We start from the raw sequence: 14715 nt of genomic DNA, 5'->3' as shown, positions 1-14715 counted from the left end.
AGAGGACACGATTGGATTTATATTGTCCTCACATTTACCAAGTTAAATGAATCATCCCTTCCAAGGTAATAATTTACCTTGGTAAGTGAACATGACTAAAAGACAGGCAGGGCAACAAAAAATGATAGTAGCTTGTAGCTAGGGGCCAATGAAGATAAAAGCAAACTTTTGTTTAAAGATCAATTGAACACCTTTTTCTGAAATGTTTGTATTAAAAAACATAGGTTCACAGTTTCATTATTCTCCATAAGCTAAAGGCCCCAGTGGGGGCTGAAATTCCTCATATTTTTTGTAAGCAAATAAAAATCAAGGGAATCGGCAAGTAAATATGCATCTTATAAGTATGACAGACACAACCCCTAACAAAATGATGGACTCACTATTCTTAAAGGATGTTCATTCAGCTGTTTTACTTTGTTGCAAAAAAATAAATGACAGGTAGGACACAAAACTATTTGATTTAGCAGCTGAACATTCTGGCACTGTAAAACATACCTCCAAAAATGAAATGACTTCATAATTAATGGTCCATGTTTTGTTTAGACCAACAAGGGTAAATGTTATGACCAACAATGAGCAAAATAATATGGATTCATCTTGTAGTAGAAAAGGGAAACATACACCAAGATAGACCAAGAAAAATGTCAAAACATCAGGACAAAAAAATCATCATGAAAACTATAAAATGTACAACGAAAGAAATGAAATACACATGTTTTAACTGAGCTGTAAGAAATTGGCTGATAGAAAAGAATTCACATATAGAAAAGCCAAAACAAAATCACAATGTACACCTGACAAGAAAAAAACAAGGTAACAGCGGGCTAAAGAGAAGCTGTCATGTACTGTGAAATATTGGATGAAAGTAATTATCAGTCATCAATCAAAAATCCGTTGGCCATGGAAATGATACTGGAACTTTCATTTGGTTCCATTCCATTCCCTCATTGTGAAGTGTTTCCATATTTTTCCCTACTTGGTCTGGACAAAACAATATAATTTCATTTTTGTAGGTATGTTTTACAATGCCAATATGTTGTGTCATATTTGTGATTTGCTTTTTTGTAACACAGCTGAATGAACATACTCCAAGAGAAGTGATTTCATAATTTTTGCCAAGGGTGGGGTACAGGAATGCACTATTGTATTTATGAACAGAATTTTGCCTAATTCTGCTTGGGGGAATCTGAGCAATCTTGTTTAAGACTATAAAATATACTTAAAAAAATCAAGTTTTTGAGTAAAAGGAATGTTGAAAAGGAAATCTGGGTCATATGGCAATATAGACAAATGCCAGCTGAATCAGCCAGCAAAAAATATATACCTATACCCCTTGAAAGTCCTGGAGACATTTATTCTGACTGCACCATTGTGCAAAATATAAAAATATACATTGTGATATATGTGTGTATGTGTGTATATATATATATCATACATTGTGCAAAATTTCTGCAAACACAAATAGAAAAACTTTGAAACAATTTTTTAAGCCAATGTGATGGCTGACTTCTGTATTTACTGTGTTCTGCTTCCATCTGCTTCCAAAATGCCGGCAGTTCCCGTACACAAGTACTGAAAGATTGTCTGTGAAAACATTTTACAAGATTCCAGTTTGCATACAAAATAAAGCAGCTTAGTGCTTAACCACAGAACAAACATGACAACACAGACACTAAGGTAAACCAATCATAACAAAAAGATGCATTTTGCTTCTTTCAAAATGCTAATTGTCCGACCCTTTTACTGTCCCAGTGGCTGTTGAACTTTCTTGCTGATCTGAAACAATAATCAGATCCAATATTCTAGTTTGCCATATATGTATAATATCTGCTCAGGGTTTGGTCCATATATAGCCAGCCCAACAGAATATAGGTTCAGATCAATTTGTGGTCCCACCCTGGACCACATTTAAATGAAATAACAAGAATGCAGACTGTGTCCACTAAAAACATATTTTCCTTATTCTACATTAGAAATAGTATAAAATATAAGGCACCAACACATTTGCCACTGTATATAGTTCTTTGTCATAGGTTACTGGTCATGAAATTTTGGATAACTTCATCAATAAAATCCAGTATAAAGGGAACCTCACCACTGATCACCAATGTGAGGACACCCAATTTGACCACCAATGCCAGGGCACACTACTTGACCACCTTGGACACCTTACTTGACTACGAACGCCCTACCACTTCCCCTCAAATGGAATTTCTTTACTTACTATCAATATATCTTGGTTTTACACTAACCACCAATGTAATAATTTGCTTCTTTATCAATCACTATTGTAAAAAGCAATTCTCCACTAACCATCAATGATGAGTGAGTATTTGTCCATTGCCACCCATGTAGGGGAGCACTCCTCTGACCACCAATGTATGGGGACATTTTTCCACTGACCACCAATGTAAGAATGCACTTTTTTATTGATAACAATGTTTGTTGAGCTTCTTCACTGGCTAGCAACAGAAGGGAACTCTTCTTGAAGGAGTTCACTAACCACTCATATGGAAAACTTTGCCAATGACCACTATGTATGGGAAATGTTTCCACTGACTACTAATTTAAGGGGACATTTCTGTACTTTTAACCAATATAGGGGGACTTCTTAACTAAACACCAATAAGAGGAACTTTTCCACTAATGTCTATGTGTGGGAGTTCTTCTTGACTAGCCAACCTACATTCCACTTTACTACACGGTTTGAATTTCTTTTCTTGTCAGATATTACACTGATAGTGGCCAACAATTTTAAGTCATCTGCAGACAATCCTCTAAACACGTCACAAAAAAATGATCACATCTTTTGGGAGTCCTCAGCTTCAATCCTTGAGGGCCACAAACTCTTTAAACTCTTTATAAACCTTACCCCACCAACTTTCTGTCTGTCTGCTCGAGAAATAATGAAAATGAGCCTTCAAGGACTAAACTTGAGGACCCCGACATAGAAAATCAAAATTGCAAAAAACCTTACTAGTTACCTAGGAGAATTTTTGTGTCTGATTATATTTCTGAAAACATTTAAAAAAAAAAGGCTTCAACATTTTAATAAAGGTAAGGCCTGTTTTCTGCGTGTGTCGGCTGCATAACTGGATCAACATATACAGTTATGCAGCATCTTCGACTATCACCCCAGGCAAACTACATCATAGGGTATGAAGCCCCAAAAGACTTAATAAATCACATACGCAAAACGGTAAACAAGTGTCTAGACAGGAATCCACTTTGCAGACTTAAAGAGCCTCAGAAATATTCAGAATTCGTACACCGGCACTGTTATTCTGAATGCATCTGCACAAGCGTGTGTGTGTGGGTACCCAGGTGCCAATCAGTTTTCGTTCCTTCAGGAAAAACTGTTTTGCGATTTTTCAGGATCAGCGGCGCAGTCTGCAGGGTCGGGAGGTCGTTTAATACATTTTGCAAGCAGCTGCAGTTTAGTGCTGGCAAACTCATCTTTGAAGGCTTTCTGCTTGAAAGATGAAGTAAAGCCAAGCAAATATTTATGTAAGTTACAGAGCGAAGGGAAATGCATTTTATTCTTTCTGACTCTCAGAGCAGCTGTTTGCTCTGGTAATCGCACACTAAGAGCTGATTTACAAAAAGAGTTATTTTCAGCCCGGCTGTGTTAACTTCAAACACTTGGGCTGGTATATGTAGAAAGGATCAAAATTTCCCTCATCTGATTCGGTAGGTAAAGCAGCAAGGAAGCAGTTAATGTCAGAAAAGAAAGACATGTGTGTGAACGGTTTTATCTACCAAAAGAGTTCTGATTTTGTTCAAACAGTTTTGAGCAGCAAAGACAGGTCCCTGGTTTGACTTTTCTCCTCTGCAGGTAAACCATGGCTGTACAATGTACAATATATTAAATACAATTATCTGTTTGTCCCCCGAAGTGACTCGCAAATCTAAATTGGACCCATACCTAAAATGTGCGGACACAGAGATTTGGCCACTGTGGCCCATTTGAATGGGCTGCTTCAAAGCAATGCGCAAAAATGCACGCTTTAAAACAGCACACCGGAACATATTGGTGTTTTAAAATGAGTCATATGTGGGCCTTTGTAATATTTGACGCTTCTAGTAAGTGAATTTCACAATGTATTATGGTATTGCTGTGTGCTTATTACAGTTTGATCATTCAAATCTTTTCACTAAACTGAACAGAAAAGCATTTGAAAGCAGACCTCCTGCATACATGTCCCATTTTTTATTGTTATATTTACTTACCTTTTTTCTTTAGAGCTCAATAAACACATTTACACTTTGTGAGGGATTAGAATCAAACGCCCTCCTTGCATAGAGGTATTCCCAACTCCAATTCAGATTTCAGGGCGCTTTGCCTACTTTTATTCAATCCAAAACATGCCCAGAAAATTAACATCACAGATTTTCCCTCACAGGGGATCAGAGTTATCACAGTCTGATGGAAAATAACACAAACTACCGATTCCTGGCTCTCTCTCAGACACTCTCTTCAGAAGTATTGGTCCCACAGACCTAAACTTTGGGAGACCTCCTGGGCTCTTCCCCCATACAAGCTACATGAAGCTTTTCTGCCTGAGCTACCTGGCCTCAACTCCACCTGTGTTTTAAAGACACATTCCTTTATTATCTGCAATCATGGCCTATCGAAGAACCGAGTGACTGGCCCACCTATTCCTTCCAAGATATCCAAGCCTGGATCCCAAATAAACAGCCATGAATCTGCAGCACCTTATCCAGGCCCTTCTTTTTTAAATTGAAATGCTTCCAAATACCATTTGAATTTGGTCTCATGCTTCCTACTAAGCTCAAACCTTGTAAATCCTGTCTTGTGATCTTTTTCTGTCCTTGCCCTAATTCTGCCGCCGATGTCCCAACCCTGAACAATGAGAATAAAGAAAGAATTCTTTTTTAATATCTTACTGACCTTTTTTAATCTTTTCAGTCAGCCTTCTACTTATTCTTTTGGATGGCACGTTTGATTGTCAGGTGTTTCTCACAGCCTACTGGGGTACCCACGTCACATATCCCAGGAGGGCTGCGGGTTCAACAAATGACTTGTCTGTGGCACCTGATCTTATTCTGCGAGTGTGTGCGGTCCGATGAGGTGTCATCAGGGGGGCATTTCACAAAAACATCTCAGAAATGTTTGTGTTTAAGGGGAAGGATCCTCTTTAAGTTTATACAGTTGATATGATTTTTTATGATCTGTCAAATTAAAAATGTTATAATTTTGTTCAGTCCTTTTTGTTACTATCACCCCTTTCAAACATCATACCCAGTTCCAGGATCTCAACTGCAGTAGGCCTTGTCCAGGACGCAGCCCAAATACGCTGCCTGGACCTATTCCATCTCAGTTTTGTCTGGCTAAAACTTTTTTTTTACTGCACAGGAAATGAGGGTAACTTTCCAACTGCAACAAAAAGCAATAAAAAAAAAACACGTTCAGAATTTAATTTCTGTGTTCTTGTTCCAGATTGCTTTCCACTTTCTGTCAGTAGGGCAGAATGTGTGTGCAAATGTCTATATTAGAGTGCTGGATAGCAAGAGCGACCTGATGGGAGTTCTAACTCTTTCCCAGTTTATTTAAAATTAGAAAAAAAGGGAAAGCACAGTGACAGAGAGAAGAAACAGAAATCAGACTAATGTTTATTTTCATTTATCCCCCAATCACCTGATGTGGAAGGGGAAAGACCTACATGTGTTAATGAGAAATTTCAGGTCACCTGCCCTGATCTACAAAACAAAGTTTATTTAAAATGCGAAAGACAGAATCTTAACTGAAGGTCACCATTTTTTCACAAGAATAAGGAAATGAGAGGGGTCATTGTAGTGTATATATGTCACATTTAACGCTTAGGCTCTATTTATAAAACATGGAATATTGGATTCCCTCAAACATTCCCTGGTGGGTATCAATAACTGCCATTGAAACACATGGACCTGAAAAATTCCCACAAGAAAATGTTTGAGCGTTTTCAAATTTTTCTATGTATTTTTGGTCACTTTTATAAAAATTAAAAAATTAAGGGGCAAAGACAATATTTCAGGATGCATTTCACATCTGTGGTATGTTATTTATGTTGGGGTCTTTTTGTGGCCTGATACATCCTGTTTCTTCTCTTTTGTATTTTGTACTTGATTGTACAGTATGTCTTATTTGCTTTCTTTTTTTCTTTTTTTTACTGTATTTGTTTTCTATTGTCCTGCCTTCAATAAACAGGATATTTAAAAAAAATGTTTAAGAGAATGTCTGATTCCCTATTTTATCAATAGAGCCCTTACAGCATACTTTGATTATATTACAATTATATATTATTTCAGTTCTAGGGGTCTTTTAAGTCCATCTAAAACAAAGAAATGTGCCAACTCTTATGACACACATCTTGGTCTGTTATTTGCAATATTTCCTTTGATCTATTTCAAATTGGAACCATTCAATGGCTTATTATAAAATTCAGTAATTAAACTCACAGTGAACTAAGAAATCTGCAAAGCTTAAATTATATTAAATATCGCAGACTCCTGGAGGAATACAATGTAGGGAGGACATTGTTCCCAGCGTCTCAGATGCCAGATTTAAAATCCGCATTAAGCGTGAGAAGGTCGGAGAGCGGGGGGGACATGGGAGCTTGTTTATTTGTAGGAGCTGTACTCATTAAACAGGTGGATAATAACAATACAAATTTACCAGAGGAAAATAGAGATAAAATAGGAAAAGAAGAGGAGGTAAAACAGGGACAAGGAGGGGGTTACTATAATCTAAAGGAACAAATAATTTATATACAAATTTATAATACCCATAAATCATACATACAATATATACCAATATAAAGCATATACAAACTATGAAAGTATCATGAAAGTATCAACACACACAAGGTAATAACCAACTAGTAGCAAGTTCCAAATGTAAAAAAAAAAAAAATTATATATATATATATATATATATATATATATAGCAAACTCGGAATGGTCCAGGGTTTAGAACATTTGCCAAACAACAGCAAATGATTATATGTAATCCATTCCAGTTTTCTGGATCACCCAACTTCACCCATTGCACTCTATTCTCTCCAGTTTGGAGGGCTTTAAAAAACCAGGCCCAATGATTCACTTAACCTATGCCACTCAGTAAGCAATGTTCAGTAGGTGTTATTTAGCTCGTTTTTACTCTGTAATGTATCACTGGTAATATTTTTGTCAGATAGTGAGCAATAAAGATGCAATATTAGAAATATGGTACATGAATGTTATAACACAGAGATTTGTGCTTCTATATGTAGTGCTAGGCAGTGTACAAATCAGAGACAGCCTCCTTTGTACCAATTTTGAAAAACAGGGCCTACTTCCATAATTATGTAGTAAAGCTTCCATGTTTCTTTGAATGAATTTTAATTGAAATTCCCTCAAAAGCAAGTCAGCAAGTGGTGGGGAAAATTGGATGTGTCTTGTACATGGATGAATGTGATGTTATGTACTGATTAAAATATTGTTCTGAGAAATTGTCTTTTCTGTATTGGTTTTCTACAGTCAAATCCATTCTCAATGACATCATTATTCGGTGAACCATGTCTCTCAGCTAGAAATGAGTTATCAGAACTGTGTATACACAGTTTGGCAAATCTTCTTACAAGGGTTTCTGATTTGCTCAATCCAGCAGTTATCATATAAATATGAATATGCATACAATTTAGGGAAAACTGAGTGCCCGGCTTTTTACTGGTCAATCCACAAATCTGTATACCATTTGCTTATAGCTAATCTAGTTTATTTCTATTTTCTAAAATCGATCACAGACAGTAAAACAAGTCTAAGTTTTGTTAGCTAAGCTGTAAAGGTTAATAAATGTTCTCATTGTCTATTTCAATATGAACCTGCTAAAGGTATTAAATTATCATTTTAAGAATTTATAATACAAAAAAAATCAGCTTTAAAAATTAATTGTAACACCCACCTGCAAACTCACTTCTCTGGGATTCCAAGCTGGTCTTATTTTAGGTTGAGTGACATGCAAAATCATTTTATTACCTTCCCTTGACCTCAAGGTGTCATGGAGCTACCCCTTGAGGATTTGTCATTGAGTGGCTTAAGTAAGAAAGTTGCAAGGGAACACCTGACTGTCTCACGAGATCAGGAAGGATTTTCTTCCTCTATTGAAGCATATTGGGCAGCACGGTGGCTCAGGGGTTAGCACTCCGGCCTTTGCAGCGCTAGGTCCCAGGTTCAATCCCCAGCCAGGACATTATCTGCATGGAGTTTGCAGGTTCTCCCCGTGTCTGCGTGGGTTTCCTCCGGGTACTCCGGTTTCCTCCCACATCCCAAAAACATGCAGTTAGGTTAATTGGCTTCTCCCTAACAATTGACCTTAGACTACATTAATCACATATGACTATGGTAGGGACATTAGATTGTGAGCTCCTTTGAGGGACAGTTAGTGACACAACTATGGACTATGTACAGCGCTGCGTAATATGATGGCGCTATATAAATACTGTATAATAATAATAATAATATTGAACCAGGCTTTATAAGGGTTTTTTGCCTTCCTCTGGATCTACTATGTCTTTAGGGTTTTTATCTAGAATATGTTTATTTCCATAGTGGTTGAACTTGATGGAACTATGTCTATTTAACTATGCAAGGTATGTGTATATAACATATACTGCCACACATGCTAGGAAGGGTGGGGGGTCAAAAGAAGTACGGCTCCACACTGGACACTGGAAGCTAAGCAATCGGGGGTTTAAAGATAGGAATGTGTTTCAAAACTTTGAACTGAAAATCTTTCTTGGCACTGACCATTTCAATGTCACTGGATACCATTTGAACCACTGATTGGGAACAAAGGCTGCTCAATCCTCCAGAAGAGAGCACAGCAGCTTGCCACTCACTCCTACCCCACCACCACCACTCTATTGAACAGAACTGCACAGTGTGTACAGCTCTCATTCCTTTTTCAGTCACTGGAAACCATTACCAAAGATCATTTCCAGCAACAATCCATTGATGTCCATCAGACTTTCCTATGGGGCTTTACCCTAGAGCCAAAACAAATTTTTTTCCTTTGTGCCTTTCCCAACCCTTCACATTTGTTGACAAATAAAATATTGATATAAGTTCCTCTGTTCTTCAATATCTAGCCTCATGTTTCCCACCAATGTCGGATCATTTTTAGCAAGAAAAACAGCTCTAGGACATAATTAATTAGCTGTAACCCTCATGAGCCATTTGGGTGCCTCATGAGATCACCAAAACCACATCCATTAACCTTCAAGGGTCCCAGTCACAGCAAAACTTTGAGAGGAAATGTTCTTCTATAGAAGAGGTTATCAACTCTTTAGCAGCCTTTTGTTCGCTACCTCTCCTTCATTAAAACGCCGCAGTCCGGGTCATACTCTTTGGTTTTAACACCTCTGGGAGCATCAGACACACTTGTCCTTGCTGAGCCCCATATCTCCATCCCCAAACTCTGTGTCCTGTAGTGACATAAGGGTCAGGGATTGAACCACAGCATGTGCCGGGAAGCACAGGCATGCAACACTTCCTGAAGTGTCAAATGTTAAAGAGCCTTAAGGCTAAAGCACTGTAACATAGAGAATGAAGGATCCATGACAATATTGATTATACAATAATATATGTAGTTTAATGGTGAAAAATTACATTATGCAACCAATAGATCTACTGTAATATACATCTCATTTCTAACCATGATCATCATTTACCAAATGTTCCTGACTTTACATAGAAAAGCGAACACATCTTTAAATTCTTACAATGTGCAATCAGATTTTAAACCTATTTAAACTTTGCAAACACCATTGAAATTAGAAACCTGAACATGGTAGAGATAACTTGTTCAGTTGTAACTTTAGGGATGATTGACATATCATGTGCCTTGCTGCTCCAATGTGTTGATGCCATGGGGAAACTGTAGACACAGCTGTATACACTTATCTCCAGTTTTTACCGGAATGCTTTAATAAACACAGCATATTACTATTAGTGTTGATGCTTGTTCACTTACCCACCAGTAGGGATGAGCTGCATAATATTGGAGAAAATGATTTTGCTGCAAGATTACTTATTTAGCCTTTGGCAAAATCTTGCTGATTTAGAAGCTTCCAGGGTTACACACTAAGCTGCTAAGGCAATTTTTCCTTTAATCGTGTACTATCATTACTTTATGGTTTTTTTTTTTTTTTTTCATTGCTACTTTTTCCTGGGAAATAAAGTAAAACAATGAGACAGATGTGGGGCTATATTTGGCAAATTACAGGTCTAGAAGAAATAAATTATTTTCTTTTTTGCTAATGAATTCAAATGGCAAAGATTGTTAAAGTTACTCAGTTTTTGTTGAAATTTCTGGGAAATGTAAATTATATATCTCAAAATAACCTCAGACAGTGATATCTTTCACACCTGAATTCCCAGCTCTGTATACCACTGACTGGTCATTGTACTGACCCTCTGTATTTAATGCTTGCTGAGCCACTGACCTGTAACACAAATGCAATTCAAGAGAGTGATATAATGATCAGATGTTCACATCTGCTTTTCTGGGCCAGGAAATCAAGGTACTAAAGCCAGGGGTTTGCTAAAAGTCAGGTAACTAGAATTTGCAGAATAAGAGATCTGTAATGTAAGCCTTTATGTTTTATTCTTGATAATAGGCCTTTTCATTTTCCTGTTAGGATTGTTCACATACTTTTTATATGATGAAACAATTGGAGTTGCTGAGATTCACTGCTAGGAGGAGAGAGTACCAGGAACTTAGGGGGAGGAGTTTTGCTTTAATGTCTTAGAGATATAAAACTTTAGTGATGATTCAGCCCACATGTCTACCTCAGCAAGCTATTAAATAGTCTCCATAAAACAAGTTTTTTTTTAAAAAGTACTAAAACATCCAAACAAGGTTGGTCCAATTAATAGGCGGAAAGGCTCCTGCATCAGCAGAAAGGGGATCATGTAGCCAGCTTGCATCTAATTTTACTTTTTAGCGGCACATTGTAAGATACCCTACACATTTAATCATTCTGGTAACTGCTTATTACCAACAGATTTCAGATACAGAATATATCATACATTGTGCTCGCTGCCCATCCTTGCAGAAGTTCTGATTTCAGATGTCCTTTCCTGCCAGTAAAGGTTCATATGTGCACCTTGCATTGCCCAGAATGTAAGGACAAGCATTATGTTGTCTGCGCTGTGTCTATGTAACATAGACACCGTGTAATTAGCAGGATGGGTACACAGACAAAACCCTTTGATCAGTCATCCTCATGCAAGTCTACTAGGCCAGGCAATGGAATACCACTTTTTCTTCTGCCTCCACAAATCATTGCATGCAATCTAGAAAATCCTGAGCAGGATTCCAATTCTGGCACAGGTATTCAATAAATCAAAGACTTAGGTTTAAAGTATAACAAGTCAAATAAGCCAATCAAAGCCTTCCCTGAAACTTCTTCTCCAAACTGAAATCTGACAGCATATAGTGTAAATATAAAGTGCCAGGTACTTACGGAGGGCGTGCCATTCGTCTTGTCTGATGGTCTTGGTGATGTTATATGTGAGGTTCTTGGGTATAGTGGCCGACGAATAGTGATACTTGATAAACGAGCATCGTTCAATCTCCCCTGGAAGTATAAAACAAAATATGCATTATTTTTTATATAATCTGTTAGGAATTTTATAAATTAAGCCAAAAGAAAATTTGCTAATACAGAATGGCCCACAGCCTCTTAAAGTAACCACAATTCTTCCTCAATAAATTTGGAATATAAAACAACAATATTAAACATGGTCCATAACCTCTAAACAAAAAAGAAATGAAAGATTCACAGATATCCAACAGGATCTGTACCTTTTGAAAGACACACTATATGGCCAGGCATGAAGGTATAAACTTGTACTTGTTGCTTTGCCCTGTATGTGAAATCAAAGAAACACTGTGTGGGTACTTGACCATCGCACAAGTATATCACTCTAGCTTTTTGCACAATCCTTTCCAAAACCAAGGCAATTAACATAGAATTGATTTAACAGCATACTTTTTCTAAAGGTTTCATAGAACATAGAACAGCGTGCCCATCAGCCTGAAGTCAGGCACTGTTGTTGTAATAAAAGATCTGGTATGCAGTCGGTAAGCCAATTCACAAGGCATTGAGAAAAATTGAGGTCAGGACTTGCCACCGACCACTCATGTTCTTCCACGACAAACTGGCAAAATCAAAAACTTTATAGAGCTGGCTTTATGCAAAGGGACATAGTCATGCTGGAACAGAAAACGACCTACTTAAAAAAGTTGCAATGTATGCTATAGTAACAATATTACCCATTGAAAAATGTATTACAGCAAATAATGACGTAAGTAATCACCAAATAACCACCAAGTAACCACCGTAAGCTATCACCAAAAAAACAAGCTCAACAGTTGAGCTTGATCAACAGTTGAGCAAAAATCATAAAAACTCCAAGATTAATACTTACCTTGCCTGTAGGTGATAAAACCAAACTCTTATGTTTTTGAGCACTATACCCTTCAGCAGTCCACAACATTCAATGCCTCTGGAAGTATTATATGCCTGTACCCCCTGCCATACACTGTGTTTCCCCCACCAACCCCCATGTCATTACAGGACACAGTAGTAATGTAGGGGATAATTGAAGAAACCATTGAGTGCAGCGTGCAATGCATATACTTTAGAAAATTCTGAATACTTTTCCTGAAGAATTATCTCTTTAGCACAGCAATGGATGGACTTCCCACTTGCTAAAGACATATTGGACCTGAATTATTAAAGCCAATCAAGGCTGAAGAGGATACACTTTCATCAGTAAAGGGGGGTGATCTAGCAAACCTGGAATAGTAACAAATAGCAAATTACTTTAAAGAAATCCATTCCAGGTTTGCTGGATCACCCAGCTTTACTGATGAAAGTGTATCTTCATCAGCCATGGTGAGAGCTTTAATAAATCAGACCCATTTAGTGTCACTTAGTGAAAGGAGCAATTTTTTTTTTTTTAAGGGGGGATGCAACACAGTGACTTTAAACTAATATGTGTGAGCTCAGAGTCCACAGTATGTAGTCCCAATAGACCCCACAACCCAGAAACCAGCAGTATGCTGAAAAGGTTGACACCAAGCTTAACAACCTACTGGTAGGATCCATACTTCTCATTGTGCATGGCATACTAAGGGCAAAGTCAAAGAAACTTGGAAGTTGACATGTGCAAGTGCCCAAAATTTTCAAGACGTTATAAAGCACCCTGAAAAAAAAATTGGGCTGCAATTAAATTTCATGTCTGCCTTTAATGGGTTTATCATGTCGTCTTATCAGCCAAACCAGACACAGCAAGTGATTTTCGATAACAAAGAACATGACAACTAATAAAGAGAAGTAATTAGCTGAGCTTCAAATGACTAAAAAATACAAAACCCTGATAGATTTTGTTAATGCAAACCATCCTTCATGTGCAAAACTCAACAAATTATTAATCTATGATTAAAACAGATATGGCACACATTCAATAATAGATACTTGTGAACTCATAACCCCACAGATAATCAATAAATGCACAAAACTCACTTGTGTAAATAATTCATCTATCAATGTTTCATTTATAACTTAGAGAGGTTAACGCAATTGTGAAAACGAAAAATGATTTTACTGAACATAGGCATCAAACTTATGTTGGGGCTGATTTACTAAATAAAACATAATAGAGCAGGGAGAAACTGCAGGACTATGATTGGAATGCATGTCTTTGTTATTGTGTACATCAAGCCAAAGCTCTTTTTATTAGCTTTGGTTTTAGTAGAAAAGGATTAGAAATAATTCTTGTTTTTGCTGCTATGCAATACATTATTAGAAAGCTTTACCTTTCCCCTCATTTATACATAAGATGGGAAGTGAGAGAATCTGCAACAGGGAAACAAAGTCGAATTTGATAGGTATTCTAGTCTTCCAAACAAAACAAAAAAATGAAAATTATGTGTTGGTGTTACACAGCTCATTTCACTTCCTGTATGGTAAAAAAAAAAATCAGCAGTGCAGGAAGAGGGGAGAAATCTCTTGAACAGAACCCCAAAAATAGCTAACATTCAAACAGTTGTTTTTCCTAACCCATGAAAATCAATTTTCATGTTAACTCATCAGCAACCCCAATATTAGGATCAACGATGAGTTTTGATATCAGTTAATCATCAGCATTCCTGCAAATGTAAAACATTTTTTAATTCACAACTCATTTAACAATAAACTTTTAATCCCTTAAAGCAATACTTGTTTTTTATTTATTAAAAAGAAGCCCCCACCCCTGTAATAATAAAATCAAATCTTTTTCTCCAGCATTGAACCTGGCTATAGATTAAAATAGGAAGTTAAATAAAATGGAAAAGAAATGGAATAAAATGTAAATAAAATGGGAAGATAGCATGTGCCCTTACTGCCCATACCAGGAGGCATTTGCAGAAGCACGGTCTTATCTGCTCTAAGTTTAAATAATTCTATCCATTGTCTTAGCACACATCAATATCTACATCTCCAGCTGCCTGCAGTGGAGCCAATGGCACCATAACTGCTTATTTTCCATGGTTGGTTACCTGGCAACAGCAGCTTGAATTTAAAAAGTATTTTCTAAACTCTTTCATAAGGCATTACAACCCTGCCATTAATTTACATTTCACATGGCAGGATGCTTTCAAAGTCAGACTCCAACTACTTTTTT

The 14715-nt window shown here is 37.0% G+C and overlaps 1 protein-coding gene across 1 annotated transcript in view; it reads right to left on the bottom strand.

Moving 5' to 3' along the window:
- The window catches only part of TMEM178B (transmembrane protein 178B), a 187013-nt gene that overhangs the window by 103504 nt on the left and 68794 nt on the right, over positions 1-14715 (bottom strand). The window contains exon 3 of the mRNA XM_072400203.1: positions 11508-11621. Coding sequence (XP_072256304.1) covers positions 11508-11621 — 114 coding nt within the window. The remainder of the gene's footprint in view (positions 1-11507; positions 11622-14715) is intronic.

Source organism: Pyxicephalus adspersus, chromosome 2 (genome assembly GCF_032062135.1).
Source record: "Pyxicephalus adspersus chromosome 2, UCB_Pads_2.0, whole genome shotgun sequence".
In the NCBI taxonomy this organism is placed as follows: Eukaryota; Metazoa; Chordata; class Amphibia; order Anura; family Pyxicephalidae; genus Pyxicephalus; species Pyxicephalus adspersus.
This window is presented reverse-complemented; position numbering and strand designations above follow the sequence as displayed.